Consider the following 15,331-nt stretch of genomic DNA (forward strand, 5'->3'; position numbering starts at 1 on the left):
ATCATCTGTTTTCACACCAACCCTCTGCAGGTCTTATTTCACATTATTGAATAAAAATCCATGAAGCTCCTCTGTGATTTTCCTCTTTTTCTTCCGCCTTGCAGCTCCATATTCAACATCATCTCTCACCTGTCTCCACCCTGCCCACACTTTCTTCCTCACCTCCCTTATTTACTGTCTGTTGCTTTGGATGGTTGACTAGTAAGCAATACTTGGTGGCAAATTCATTAAAGGTTTCGGTCCTTTCACTGTCTAGGTTTTACAACACATGGTTTCAACACCGAAGCTGTTTAATACAAAATATTTTTGTCCTTTCAGAAAACAAGCGATTTCTCTTTGAACAGGCGTTCTGTGAAGTTCGTTTTCTTCTACATGTATTTATTCATAAAAGCTGAAGGCTGCACGCTTGCAGCAAGAGAGCTGCAATTACACCACCCCTCGTCTTTGTTGCTGTCTCAGTCCGGGGTGTTATAATGTACCTTACAGTCCCATTATCACAGAACAACCTCGTTTTATTGGGCTGAAACACATTCATTTCAGAGTTAATGAGCCATAAAGTTTCTTATCACTGCATTTACCTGCATATGTTCCCTTCACTGCCCATTTTTCCTTATTTTCATTTTCTCTAACTGTATCATGTATTTCAGTGCATTTTTTTTGTATCATTCTATCTAATAACTTTACTCTTGTCTGTTTTGACTCTTGATTAAGCTAAATCCAGCCTATACACTGCTATTTAGCTTCCAGAGGGACACTAATGTGATTCATCTAATTCCCGGCCTGCATCCCGCTGCCTGCCTGATAATTATATCCTGTCAAACAAGGAGCGTGATTTTAGGTGGTAATCTACAGTTTTTGATTGTGTCCTTGTTGCTAATGGGTAATTGCTGTGGAGATTTGCCTCTGCGGTTCTCAGAAATCACCTGTCAGTTGGTGGCAAACTAATGTCTTTTTGACTGATTACAGGATGAAGTTTCAAATAAATTTACTCCCACTTCTTGAGATAAAGTTTACATCTCAAAAATGACTGCACACAGTTACTAGCTGAATGCACAGGATAACGTGAAAAATGTTTATTGTAAGAATACTCACACTGGAGGAAACATTGGCTTCTGTCTCTTTTGTTTTAATGTAAAGGGTAAAAACTGCTCGTTTTTTCTTTTCTACTTAAAGTAAATTGCTAAATGGCTTTTCTTCTAACCCTACGCAGTATACCGATTAATTCCACAGTCGCACAAAACATGTCAGATCATTACAGGTGATGTAAAAGCTACTTGGTAAACACACTGATATTGATTGCAGATGCACAGATTGTGGCTTTTACTTTGAGCCAGGTTACAGGAAAAAACAGAAAACCTGTTTCGTGCAGGTCAGTCCTTACAGTCGGCTCAGATTTCTGAATCCAGTGGATGTATGTACACAAGAACTTATTTATGTCCTGGTCTGATTCCTTAAAAGGTCAGAAAATCCAAATTCTAAGATTTTTTGCAGTCTTGCTTCTAACCACATTTCTTTTGGGAACCAGTAATGTTCAATGTTTCCCCCATGAACTTTTCTTTTTTTAAAGTATGAGATAGTGGGATAATGAGACTTAATGGTTAATCTTCTGTCCTTTCCTCTTGCATGATTTTCATAGTTACCCAAGATGCCAGTTTGTCTGCAAGCACTTTCTAATCTGCTGTGGAGTGGTAGTGAAACTGTTAAAAGTGCAAAGGCAAGAAACAGTAAACAGAGATGATTTTCTTTTAAAATATGGAAACATATTCGCTGCAGCAGTTTGAGTCAAGTTTTAAAAGTTGGATGTTTTTGTGAGCATTGTCACTTGGAAACAGCCACGAACCTGCAGCAGCCACCGGCCAAGCCCGGAGGCGGGGATCACCAACTGATCACTAGGTCTGTGTGACTGAAAGCTAAACCAGCTAAACAGAAATGCCAGATTTAGCACTGCTAATGTTTGCTTTGAAGTTAGCAGGACTTTCTTATTAAACTCAACCTGCAATGCTTTAAGCAAGACACACAAATTTGGTTGACTGACAGGTAAAATGAAATGATCACCTTCTTGCAGTGAAGTTTTCTTCTGGGAAACATCCTATCACGCATGTCGCTGTTTCTTTGACACGTAACACCCTCCTAAGGTAACAGTCTCCATTGCAGTTGGACAGTTGGCCCTGTCACACCTCAATAACTGCTCAGCAACATCTCAAGAAATATGACAAAAAGCCAAAGGTGTCGACCTGTCATCCAAACTCCCCAGAGCCTGATTGGTGTACCTCCATTGTGATGGGGTGATGACAGCTTCTATTGTATATCTAGTAAAACATATGAGAGCTAAGGCTGTCTAAAGTATAAAAGTACATAGACCTATTAGTGGTAAATACTGAGGTTCATTTTTTGTGAGTTTGGTGAACTAATCCTTAAAATGAGTCATCCTGGGGAAAAGCACAGTATTTCTTTGATGTAAGCCACTTAAAGGACACTAAGTGAACAGATGCACACACGGGGCCAGCTAGCAGAAACAGCCATTGTACCTTCATGGTTGTAGACGGGCCTTCATCAGAGAACTGGCCAAAGGTTAATGTCTTCTTTCTGAGGTGTTTTATAGCCATTCTCACCTCCGAGTCTGGAGCTGATGGCAGATCTGGATCATCTGATCACAGGAGGCTAGGCTCACAGCAAAACATTATTTACACTCCAATGAAACTGTATGGAGCCTTTTTGAAATTCACCTCATGCAGCTTATTCCTGGCAATGGCGTTAAATTAGCACGTACGTGAAATGTCTCCCAGACTGCGGAGATGCTTGACATGATGACAGACCCTAAATTTACTGGAGAGAAGTGCTGTGTTTATCTTCTCGTGTATGCTCTCGAGGTATGTCTCATGTCCAAATGCTGCCAAAGAGAATGTAATTTAGTGTCGTAATGATGTCTGTTGTATGATGAGTTGGGTAAGAGCTGTGGTTGACACATTAATATACTGAGCAGCTCATTTATTTCTACTATTGCTTGAGCTGTGTGTGAAGGTCAGAACACTATGTGAAATAAATCATGTACACTATTCACAAGCACCGTTAATGCAGCAGGAATATATGTAGTGTCTTTTTATGAATACACTTGGGCACATCACAAAAAGCTGTCATCTCAACACTGACTTTCAGAAGTTGTTGTAGATAACATGGAAGAAATCACATCCAGAAACTGTATATGTATCAGTATATTTACGAAACAGTGTTATTACAGCCCACTGGCCAAAAACTAGATATTCTACATTTGCAATCACTGGAAAATAACTGTCTGTACATTTTTTCTGTGCATTAAAACTCACCAAATGAGATGGATTGATCAGAACTCGATTCATCTAGTTCAATAACTTCTGGAAAGCCTTGACAATTTAAACTGTAGAGCCTGAAAAATGATGCAAATGCAAAGTACTGAAAACTGCAGTCAGTGCCCATGGACTACCATGTTAAATGAACTTACAGTAGAAATAAAAAATGTGCAGTCTGCTCTATATTTAAATAAGGGGAGACCATTTAGAAGAAATGAATGTGATTTATTGAGATACAGAATTTGATTGATGTTATTTGGCGATTCGGCTCCAATAAAAGAGTCCCAGCAGTGATTGGAATTAGGGCATGACCGTCTGAGTCAAGATGTTAGTGATGGAGCTCTGAATGACCAGAGCGAAGCAGGCTACAGGAAGGAAAGTCTGAAAGGTAGTTCAATAAGGGGAGATCACTTGGAACAATTTAACATGATTTATTAGGATAAAGAAATTAATGTATTTGGCGATTAGGCTCCGATGACTCATCATGGCAGAGCGGAATCCCAGTTGGGATTGGATTTAGGACAGGATCCTCGGGAGTCTAGATGCTGGTGGTGAAGATAAAGACTGAGGCTTGGATGGAGCTCTAACCGAGGTGCCTGAGAGGTGAAGACAGGGAGGAGATGGGTTGCGTGAATGAGAGTCTGAAAGGCAAAATGATGGGGAACACGTATTTAAAATACACAAAGAGCAAGCTGATTGGCCCAAAGAAGTCGGGCAAGAAAATGATTGGACTAGAATAATGATGACAGTATTGAGACAGATAGCGTGGCAAAGCGATAGTGATGTAGAGAATAGGAAAGCGGACAGAAGAGCACTGAGATTTAAAGGACACAGAAGAGAGGCTGACAGGTTGCAGTCATAGTCTTTTGACTGAAACATCATTTAGTTTTAGCCACAATTTAGGTATCAAATTTCTCTGAAATATAAAGTGTTAAAGTTTATCGTATTTTTACCGGTGAGAGTTTACACAGCATCTTGTTTTCCTTGACATAAAATGAGAAATGTGCCCATATATCTACTCTTTTCTCCCAGGGTGCTGATATTTTGTCATGTTTTCATGGGAAACTGGGAACATGGGAGCAAGTTATAACATTTCAAGAGAAAAAAAAACAAAACCTCACTGTAGGAGTTTACTTCTGTACTGACCACCTCTAAACTTGTCCCGCCTTTTTGCACAGCCTAATTAGTTCTGATTGGATCTCATCTATCCAGAATATTTTATCTGATTTGTATGTGTTGATGAAAGCATCAGTACATGTCATCATAGTTTCATCATAGTTTTTGTCTTTGTACTTTAGTGTTTTTTAGTTTTTATTTAGCTATTGTCTTGTTTTCATCAGAAAAAAAAGGTCAGTGATGAAAACCGATTGGTAGACAGAAGCCAGGACAAAAAAATATTAGACTAGAGTAACGTCAGTAATTTCAATATTAAGTTTGACAACCTTTCACAACCAGTAGTTTGAGTTGCTGACTGAGATCTCTTGACTGTGTTTGTGATGTCGGTACTTTGAAAAATTATAATGTGGAGTAATGTACCATACGGACAGTCCAGGAACTATTTGCTTCATTTTGGTGAGTAAAACTTGAGTTTGAACTTGTCACTGGTTAGCAGGTTGTAATGTGGGTTGTGCTCAGTGGTTGAGAGGAGGGGTAGAAACACTCAGAAAAACGAATGACTACGCTGGTACTGGGAATCCCACAATGCTTGTCCTTTAATGCACACTCTCTTCATCAACCTTACAAGGCCCAGTAGAGCGGCTGGATTTTATCATACATGAAGCACAGTGTTCCTACAACCCGTAACATTGCAAATTGTTAGAAAGGTAAAAGATATAAGGTCTGTCTTTGTCTATATACTCACATGGAAGCTCGTTGCTCTCTTACTCCAAAGAGGGCAGTGGCGCATACTGACATCACTAACCCTTACCTTACATTGTCTTAAAGAGACACCACACCATTGTGACTGTTACAAGGTGTGTCTTTGTGCTGCAGACGCACAATGAATGAATTCATCTTGCTAACAAAAAATGCTAGCTTTAGCTGTTAACATAGCACTCCAGCTTCTTGTCAAATATGGACAAGAAGAAATAACTTTTGGCTCCAAAAACCCAACATAGAGGTGATTAACATGTTACGTTTAAAGCTTTAAAGTGGAAAAAAGTCTAAGGTTGCACTGTTGCTTTATTGAAGTTCATTCATGTGTGCAGGGAGGCAACAGGACATTGTCAGGTAGGAATCTTTTGCTTGCTTTCTACAGGTTTGACTTGGAAGAATACAAGCATGATGAATGGGCACAAAACTGGAAAGCATGTGGAACGTCTGTGTACCTCTTGTAAGTGGTGTATGTGCAGCTTAGCAGCTTTCACTGAAATGACTGTGATTTTTGGTATCAGTTTTTTCTTAATATATTCATGGGTCACGGTATCACGGGTACACATCTAGCAGATAATAGCACTCATTAAAAGTTGTTTTTTGGGGGCACTTTCTAAATGTAAGCTCAATATTGACCCTAATTTCAGATCATTAGCTGCTACATAAACCACTCTGTTCATTAGCTAGAAATGAGGCTGATGCTATTAGAGACCAAAACAGTAAAATTGTGGGGTGAAAAATAGGAGCTAAATTAGTCTGAAAGGTAAGGGGATTATTTTCTGCTACCTTCACAGTGGACATTTACTAGCTTGCTGGTAACATCTGAATATTTATTAATAATTTACTTTTTTTTTAACAGAATCACTGGACACTGATGTATTTTTTGGTCATTAATGGCCAGTGCCTGTGAAATAAATGTACAAATGCTGATCAGTCACAAAGCAAACAAACTTACTCAGAGCTAAAGAGAAGTCTTTAACTAAAATTAACCAGTATATGCAATAACCAGTAAAATTTCCAGTAACCAGCTACACTAATGTAGATGTTTGAATTAATTTCTCATAATTTCATTTGAAATTAGAATTTTTTTTGTTCTGCTTTTATAGAATTATCTAAATGTACATTATATATATTATATATTGCTATATATGATACAGAAACATACAACCCATTGTGTGACCCCCCCAAAATTAAATCTTTCTCTGTTCACCTTCTGTTTGGGATTTTCTCAGAAACCTGCAAAGATTTGGGGAAAATAAAGCTAGAATGCCTCTTCGACACATGGAAAATACACTACTTTATTTCCAGAAATAACTTTATTTTGACACAAGGAAATAAAAATTACAAATGAACTATTTCTAGAGAGCCATCAAACATATTCACAGGACCACAATAATTTTAGAAGCAAGATCAAAGCAGCAGCTTCCAAATAGTACATCACAAAGTAATATTAATAAACTTTGAATGTGCAATAGTGAACGCAAGAGTATCATAAAGATATACAAACGAGTTGCCATAAATAACAAGCACTTTAAAAACACATGGGACATAAACACACACAAATGCATTAATCCACTGTAACATGATGCATATGCAGTATTAAAACTATCTTCCACATTCAGCAGTGATGAAACCCACTCTTCCTCTGCTGTGTCTACCCAATTATATTTCCCTGTGTGGCAGACAGTGCTCAGACTGAAAACAGTAGACAGTCACTGATCTGGCAGAAAATGCCACACAACATCAGCACATCTTCAGTATTCATCTTACGTCCATCCAGCAGTGTTCACCAGCTCACTGACCGCTCTCACAACTAGAAGCGGGATGAGCAAAGCGACGGTTTGTTAAATCCACAGTTCACAGGATACATAACACAGAACAAAACACTGAATTCACTTTGCTTCAGCCTCAAATCACCATGCTGCAGCTAAACTATATCACCACATCGTATATGTTACACCAAATCTCTGTGGCACTGTACATATACAGTATCTGACACTGAGGTTTACAACCACCACTGCTGCTGCTCGAAGAAAAATTCAAAGCAGTTTTTAATGCATGGAAAAAGTAAAATAAAATAATCATTTAGGAAAGGACCGTAAGGCATATAAAAAGGGTATGTCAAGAGTGTGTTACATTTTAAGGGAATCTATCTTTGAAGTTTCCATCTCTTCGACAGAACCTCCTGTTTGGCCATAGAAAATGAACATTTCTACATTTTAATTGTGGTGTTCCTCAAGGCTGTATCATGGGTCCACTTTTATTTTCAGTATATTTATCACCATTATAACTGTCACCAATGTTATGCAGTTATATGTTTGCTGGCTTTTGTAATATCAAATATTCAGCCTGTCGGTGGTTCACAACTTTGTCCCAGGTAAGCTTGACTCACTGATCAAAATACTCTCCATTCGTAGACGTGCTTTGATTTTGCCTGGTTAGTTTTTTAGGCTTGCAGATATACATTATATGAACAAAAGTACTGGACCACTTACACATTACACCTACACCAACAGCTAGGCCATGGAAACCAATCTCATGATCCCATTTATAAACTATGAACCTTGGCACTCAGAAAGCCTGCTCTGTAACTGGTCTGACACTTCACGGCCAGGCTTCTGTGCTTTCTGTTACATATTGACATGCTGCAATGGTGGCACGCTGTAGAACAACCTTATTTCACACGTGTTTGTAAAGGCACACTGCATGGCTAGGAGCTTGATCTCGACACTTGTGGCAATGAGACTGAAAACACCTGAATTCAAAGATCAAGAGGTGTGTACCCCATTTCTTTTGTCCATATAATGTAATTACAATCAGAACTGTAAAGTTACCTGCAATGCTTTCTTTCCCACACCCATCTGAAATCTTGCACAGCAATGCCAGACTACCATCAAAAAGCAAAAATATATCAAAGAACAATAAAAACAGAAAGCAAACACAAATGCTGACCATCAGTAGAATCAAACATGGGGTTTAATTAAAAAAAATCTTAAGACTTTAGAGCTATAGATAAGGTAGCCAAAAAGTTCTTAAAATACGCTCTATAAAAACGTCTCGCCTCTAAGTAAAGTCTTCAGTTAGAACTTATAAACTCTTTATGATGTATGCCTTTTTAGAAACAGGATAACACATAAATGGCATCATGGCACTTTTTGAATTCAAGTTACAAAGTGCTTTTTATAGTTCTGCAGCCCCTGTCTGTCGGTGAATGCTTGTCCTTGGAGAAAATAAAACTCACAGCAAATTCCCTTCCTGCAGAGCACTTACAGCCAAATCTGTCTTGGTTTTACATTGTGCTCAAGGCTGCACACTGTACGTGTCCTTCACAGCAAAAATAGGGCCTATTTTGCCAGTGAAGGTTCATGTGTGACTCACCCTTTAATGGACCACCTGCCTTGAAAACGTCAGGGAGGCAGGCATGCAGTTATTAAAGCTGTATAGGGTGAGGATTTTTGGGGTGTGTTTGCAAGTATGATAATTCACCTTATTTCTGAGAAGAACTCTGAAAGTGTGAGTGAAGCTGATAATAATAACTCATCCTAAATTTTATTTTCAGTAGCACAATGAGTTAAAAAAAAAAAAAAAGTGGGGGGAATCTAATGATAAAGACTAAATTCCACTCGAAGAGTTCTGATCTGCCTTCGGTATTCTTTGGTACAACGTACCGATCGCCGGCTTTGTGGGTGAAAATAAATGCGTCAAGGCCAGTTTATTGACAGCACCTCTTCAAAGGATGTCTGAGCATTCAAGTTCAGTTTATTTCCTCTTGACGTGCCTTGTTGCGTCATTCAGGCTTAAAGATCAGAATTGAGTCGGTGCTAATCGGAGTTATAACGCAACACCGTGTATTTGAAGTGGGAACAGTGTTGTCGTTCGCATTCATGGGTTGTTGGCTCATATACCTGATATTATATGGAAAAGATAAGATAACAGCTGAGTGATGAGAGTGCTTATCTGTCAGCGTTGGTGGCTTTACAATGTCCGGGATCACGCCTCATAAAGAGTGTGTTTGGCTTTGCGCTCCAAAGCCTGCTGTTACGCATCACTGGCTGCAATCTGTGTTTACATCTCTAGCTTCAGCAGCCTCGCTTTGAAAGGTAAGCAAGCACTGAGAAAACAATACTTCCACTTGACAGACTCCATTAAGCAACATTTTCAAAGTCTTTAATTTTCAATTATCCCCCCCCCCCCCCCCCCCCCAAAAAAAAAAAAAGAAAATCTCTCTGGCCTCAAAGAAAACCTCAATTGTCACTGAAGTTCACCTTTCCGTAGACACTGGGGTCTGGGAACATCATTTTCTGATCAGACAGCAGTTCGTCAGTGACAGTGAGCTCCTCCAGCTCGGTCGTGAAGTGATCAGTGCTTTCCACCATTGATGTATCCTTGACAGCGCTGTAGGTGAGGGCCACGCTGTAGGTGGCGGGTTTATCCGAGCCTTTCCTCCCACAGCGGCAGATCTTGCGGAAAGCGGCACGAAACTTCTGAGACATGGCATTGTAGATGACTGGGTTGATGGCGCTGTTGAGGTAGATGCAGATTTTGCAGAAAAGCACGAACCAGCTGTCCAAATAGGCCTTGTCCAGGAAGGAGTTGACCACCACCAGAGTGCGGTACGGCATCCAGAGCAGGGCGAAGAGGATTACCACCACTGCCAGCATCTTGGTCACCTGCAGTGGGAGGGAAGGAGAAATATGAGAACTGCTCCTGCATATGGGGAAGCTGGTTTTATTTATTAATGCAGGCTTGTGACCACACAGTATTTCTTGTGTTTTATGATGGTCAGTGTCCCCTCGACCGAGGGATATGACGGACTACTCATTGGTAACCAACCCGTCTTGCTCGTTGTCTTTAACATCGAGGATGATGTAAAAGGAAAGAAAACTTCTAAGCACTCAAGAACTCCCACTCCAAACTTCTGCTTCAGATAGAAGAGGTTGCGATAATAAATGTAGCTTTGATTTGAATTAAAAATCTTTCCACGAGCCTTTTGGCTGTCACACTCTGGGAGCTACTTTCAGCCTACGCTTTGTTGATTTCAGGCATGAAGCCAGCAGCAGGAGTAGAATATTTCTAGCAGCAGCCTCCTGGTAACATAACCTTCAACCACCACAACACAACATTCATATACACGCACGGTTTAACTACATTTCTAACATGTGCTGAGAAATACTTGTAAGTGAGCAACGCCAAGGGAGCGTCTCCTTTCCTAAATCATCAGTGGACCAGAACTGCATTAGCACAATGATTATGAGTATGACTTGTTCACTGTAATTGTATTATTTTATTTTGCAACAACTAAAATAATATTTAGGCTTTTTTGATCTCAACTCCTCTCCATTCCTTTTTATTGAATAAGCGCCCTCTGCTGCACCTCTGGCTGAACTGTAGTCAGATTCTGTAGAAAGGAATTTGTGGGAAGTGGAATGGCTCCCTTCATGATTTCCAGAAAAGAAAATGAACACAAAAATCCGAAGTAGACTATATATTATTGGCTTTTTCATTTCCCTGCCCCATCATCAAAAACGAGCTAGCCTTTCTCAGCTAGGGCGATGCGATGGAGCATCAGTTTTCATCCGTTATGACACCCAACACAAGAAAAAATGATGATAATCACCCTGTTCATATATAACATGATCTAAAATGCATCACTTTCTAGCTGGCTCTTAGTCCTAAGTCATTCCAGGCTGAAGTTACACAGGTAAACCCTGCCATATGTCAGTCAACAGTATCCTTCAGTTCAGTAGGTTGTCACTTCAATCGCTTGCTTCTAAGTTGACCAATATGACCAGTATTTGTTGCTATTGGCTGTTCCCTCTGTTGTCAATACATTTGCTGATTTTAATTGACTTTGCAGGGTTTCTGGTTGTTGAATCATTGCCAATCTCTTCCTTCGTGGTAACCCCATTACAGACATGTTGTCCAGAATTAGGCTAAAATTGTGTAGACTGACCCCAGCGTTCAATACCTCTTTAATATACACATTATAATAAATATAAAAAACAAGTTTTAAATCACACTGGAATTACAGTATATGAATAACAGCTTCAATATAACAGATTCAGACAACCAACCAGTCCCTTTAGATTGTGGGGTGGAGCTGGCTTATGAAAGCTGGCAGTACAGGATAAGATTTATGTAACAAGCCAAAGGTTCATGTTGTGCATGTGCACTTGGTTCATTTCAGCTCACTGTGGGAGTCTCTACTGCTGTTTTGCTGCCCATTGTTTCATAATTTGTGTGCGTGCGTGTGTGTGTGTGTGTGTGTGTGTGTGTGTGTGTGTGTGTGTGTGTGTGTGTGTGTGTGTGTGTGTGTGTGTGTGTGTGTGTGTGTGTGTGTGTCAGTGAAACTGTCAAACAGGGAGAAGACGAGAGACGACACGGGTGAATTGAAGGTAACATCACTTGGTGAGAACTCAGTGAGTCACTGTAAGTGAAATAAAAGCTTTGTCGCAAGTGTTAATTAGTTTAAATGCTTTCCTCCATTCTTTGTGGATTGTATTTATTCCGTTGTTTTTTTTCTTGTGACTTGTGGAACAAGCACCCACTCTGTGTTCCTAACCTACTGATTTTTAAATGAAGGGCTGGGTTTTCCTCTCACACTTAACACACACTTCTATGAGGTGCTTTTCTATTCTCTCCAGAGCACGTCTGAGTGAGTCTTGCAGCAGCAGAGACAAGAGGCTAAGGTGGGAGGTGTGGTTCAATTTGCATATTCATTTCCTGTGCATACTAAATGATATTGCAGAGGTACTTCTAACACATGGAGGGGCTATCTTTATGGTGTGGAAAACATTCAAAATTTGTAATTGTGATGAGGTCATTGTTTTTATCTTTTGCTATTTTTCATAAGCATGTTAATTTGTTTCATTTCATTTCTTTGCAATCGTAGAATAAGAAGTCCATCTTTGGGTTTTTGATTGCACTCAGAAGAAACCTTCAGTTTTCACATGTTGTAGAGCTTATACCAAATTAACTAACAAAACAATCACTATAATTATACTTATTTTTAATGAAGAAATGTTAAAAACTCCTTTGTATACTGAAAATGACAACTATTTCCACTCCTAATTACTTTAAAATATTCACTTTGTCTTTTAATAACTGGTATTAAAATGTCTGTAGAATGTGACTAGGTTTATTCATTCATTTATATTTGAATAATTTTACGAACCCGTGCAAAAAAATTGCAACATCTCGCTGAATGAGCAGAGTAAAAACATCCTGGTTCTCATCCTCCCCACGCTCACACACCACCCACCTGTCTGCGGGAGGTCGCGGTGGAGCTGGAGTGTCGAGAGTTTTTACAACTGGTGCTCTTGTTGATGGCGTGGTTGTTGTGTCCGTTCTTCTTCTTGTCTTTAGGGTCGGAGGGCAGCGGGTTGAGGAAGAGGATCCTGGCGATGAGGCCGTACAGAACCGCGGAGAGCAGCAGCGGCAGCACGAAAAAGACGCCGAAATCAAAAAAGTAAATGGGTAAATAAAACTTCCTGGCAACTCTGTAGGCGCAGGTGACGATGGTGATGTTTTTGTACACCGTTTCCTGGATGTTTGACAGATAAAACCACATCAAGCAGTAAATGGAAGTGAAAGCCCAGACGAACAAAATGATCTTTTTTGCTCTGGACAGCGTGCACAGAAACTGGGCTTTAATCGGGTGGCAGATGGCGATGTATCTCTCGATAGTGAAAGCTGTTATGGAGCAAGAGGAGGCGTTGATCCCGAGGTACTGAAAGTAGGTGATGCAGAGGCACCCATAGCGGCCAAACACCCAAGATACGAAGATACTTTCCGGAATAGCTGGCAAACCAGCCGTTGTGAGCACCATCAGGTCAGCCACAGCCAAACTCACCAGGTAGCAGTTGGTGGGAGTCCTCATATGTTTAGTAGTGAGCACCACCAGGATCACCATAACATTGCCAACAATTCCTAGAGCACAAATCATGAAGAGCAGACAACTGCTAATCACTTTGTACTGAATGCTGTGGTCCACCCATGTCGGTAAAGTATTGTTCTCCAATGGAGCTGATGTGAAGTTTTCCATCTCGTTTAAAAGGTTCAAATAAATGAGGAATTTGTTTGTTTGTTTGTTTTTTAAAAAAGAGGCTTTGCAGTGTTCTCGCGCACCAGCCCGGTTTTACGCGCGACAGAAGTTAGAAGTCCAAAAACTTTACAGGTCTGGAAAGTCAATATGAAACGCACACACACAAAGTAAAGGACAGACGAAAGCTTGCGGTGCACGTTGAAAAACGACGAAGTGACAAAGAGCTGCTCGGACTCTGCTTTAATTCCGTCGCAGTGCTGTGCGTAAAAGGCGACGCGCTACCTTATTCTCGTCGGAACAACTGTGCCTGGCGGACAGATGGAGGTTTGCTTTTTGAGCCTTCCTTTTGGCACGAGCAGTCATACGCATGCGAGGGGATTAGCCCATGATTACATTTTCCAAACCAGACCTCCCCCATCAACAAAACCAGCTGGCCAAGCGGCAAAATGTTAGAATGTTTTCCTGTTTATCTGATATTTGATTATTACCACTGCATGAATCAGTGTTAGTGCTGCCGCTCATAATGATGAATAAAACATTTACAAATTTGTCACAGTTCGTTGATTTGCTGTCTTGCGCAACAGCCTGTCACTTAAACTTCATGAACGGCGCTCTTTTTTCTTTTCTTTTTCTTTTTCTTTTTTTTTTTTTTTTTACGATAGCGCTAATCAGCATGTACACTCTTCCAGGTGAACATGAAGGCGGAGGTTGGAAAAGTGCATGCTGTTTTGAAGTATGGCCGAACATATTCAGAAAACATTTCCTGTGATGCATGTGCAAAAAGAAGGCGTCAATATGAACAAATTTTTGAGCCTCAATCCTCGATTTCTTTATTACTTAAAGACTGCTGTATACCAAATGCTCTAAAATCACTCATAGAAATGAGCTCAGGGATTACTGAAAATGAGTCCTGCGTTTGAGTCCCCATGAAAGCCACTTTAACTTCCATCTAAAAATGTTTTGGTTTGACTACAAATCACTGGTCAGCTCTATTTTTATCTTGTCTTTTAATTAATTTTAATCCTTAAAAAAAACTTCAGTTGTTTTATCAGCAATATCACAGCTGCAGCCTGAAAACACTGTGCGTGAAGTCTTTGTGATATATAAATATGGGTGTGACCAGGTGTACAGCTACTGAAAAATAAATGTCAAGTCAGCTGAGAAGAAAAATATATAAATTATATTGTTTTGTTGTCTGTTTATAATGGACATATGTTTGTGCAGTGGTCAGCACAGTTGTCCTGGTATTGAATCCCTGGGCCTCTCCATGTGAAGTTTGCATATTCTCCCTGTTTGAGCATGGGTTCTCTTAGGGATCTCTTCCTCCCTCAGTCCAAAGGCATCCATGCTGGGTTAATTGGTGACTCTAAATCAGCTGTAGGCGTGAATGGTTTTCTGTCTCTCAGCCCTACAACAGATTGGTGACCTGTTCAGGGTGTAGCTTGCTTTTCGTCCTATCGGATAGGCTCCAGAGGAGCTCTGAAGTGAAGTAGTTGAAGATGAATGGATGTATCAATGAATGAATTTTAATGGAAAGATTTAAGAGATTAAAGATTTAAGAGACGGACACTTCTGTTAAAGTACACCCTGCTTTTTTTGTACCCTTCTGCAGACATGTTTCTTTTAACCTCCCCCACACACACTGGTGCTCCGCCAGGGATCCAGTGGATTTTGCTCTGGGAGGGTCACACTACAACTTTTATTTTCCCCTTTTTATTTTCATTCGACAGCCTCTTTGCTTTGGATTATCCTACTCTGTGTCTTCTGCATGTATTCCAGCATGAATACATCACTTTACCGTTCCTACCTCTGTGCTTTATTGTAGCTTCAGTGCAGCTCAAACCTTTTGCTATCAGATTCACAAAGGTTTAATTCGTTTAATTAAACCTTTAATTTTCTCATTCAGAAAAAATTCTTGTGAAGCTTCACTCCTTCTGCGCTTGTTCTTTCTCAGATATAGTCCTTGCTGTCTTATTCTTATGAATGCTTTCCACCATATAGCTCTCCCTCTTGAGCTGATTGTACGTCAGATGACTTATGAACTGTGCTGTATTATAGAAACGTTCATGGATCTCGTAGGCAATTCAAG

The 15,331-nt window shown here is 40.0% G+C and overlaps 1 protein-coding gene across 1 annotated transcript; it reads right to left on the reverse strand.

The window, feature by feature from the left end:
• Positions 1–6,495: 6,495 nt before the first annotated feature.
• On the reverse strand, positions 6,496–13,565 carry trhrb (thyrotropin-releasing hormone receptor b). Its single transcript, XM_026156941.2, has 2 exons — positions 12,460–13,565; positions 6,496–9,868 (listed from the first exon to the last, which is right to left on the reverse strand). Exons 1-2 carry the CDS (start codon positions 13,240–13,242, stop codon positions 9,443–9,445), a joined length of 1,209 nt encoding a protein of 402 aa, XP_026012726.1. The 5' UTR covers positions 13,243–13,565; the 3' UTR covers positions 6,496–9,442.
• Between the last annotated feature and the right edge of the window lie 1,766 nt (positions 13,566–15,331).

This window comes from Astatotilapia calliptera, chromosome 22, assembly GCF_964374335.1.
Source record: "Astatotilapia calliptera chromosome 22, fAstCal68.1, whole genome shotgun sequence".
Taxonomy (NCBI): domain Eukaryota; kingdom Metazoa; phylum Chordata; class Actinopteri; order Cichliformes; family Cichlidae; genus Astatotilapia; species Astatotilapia calliptera.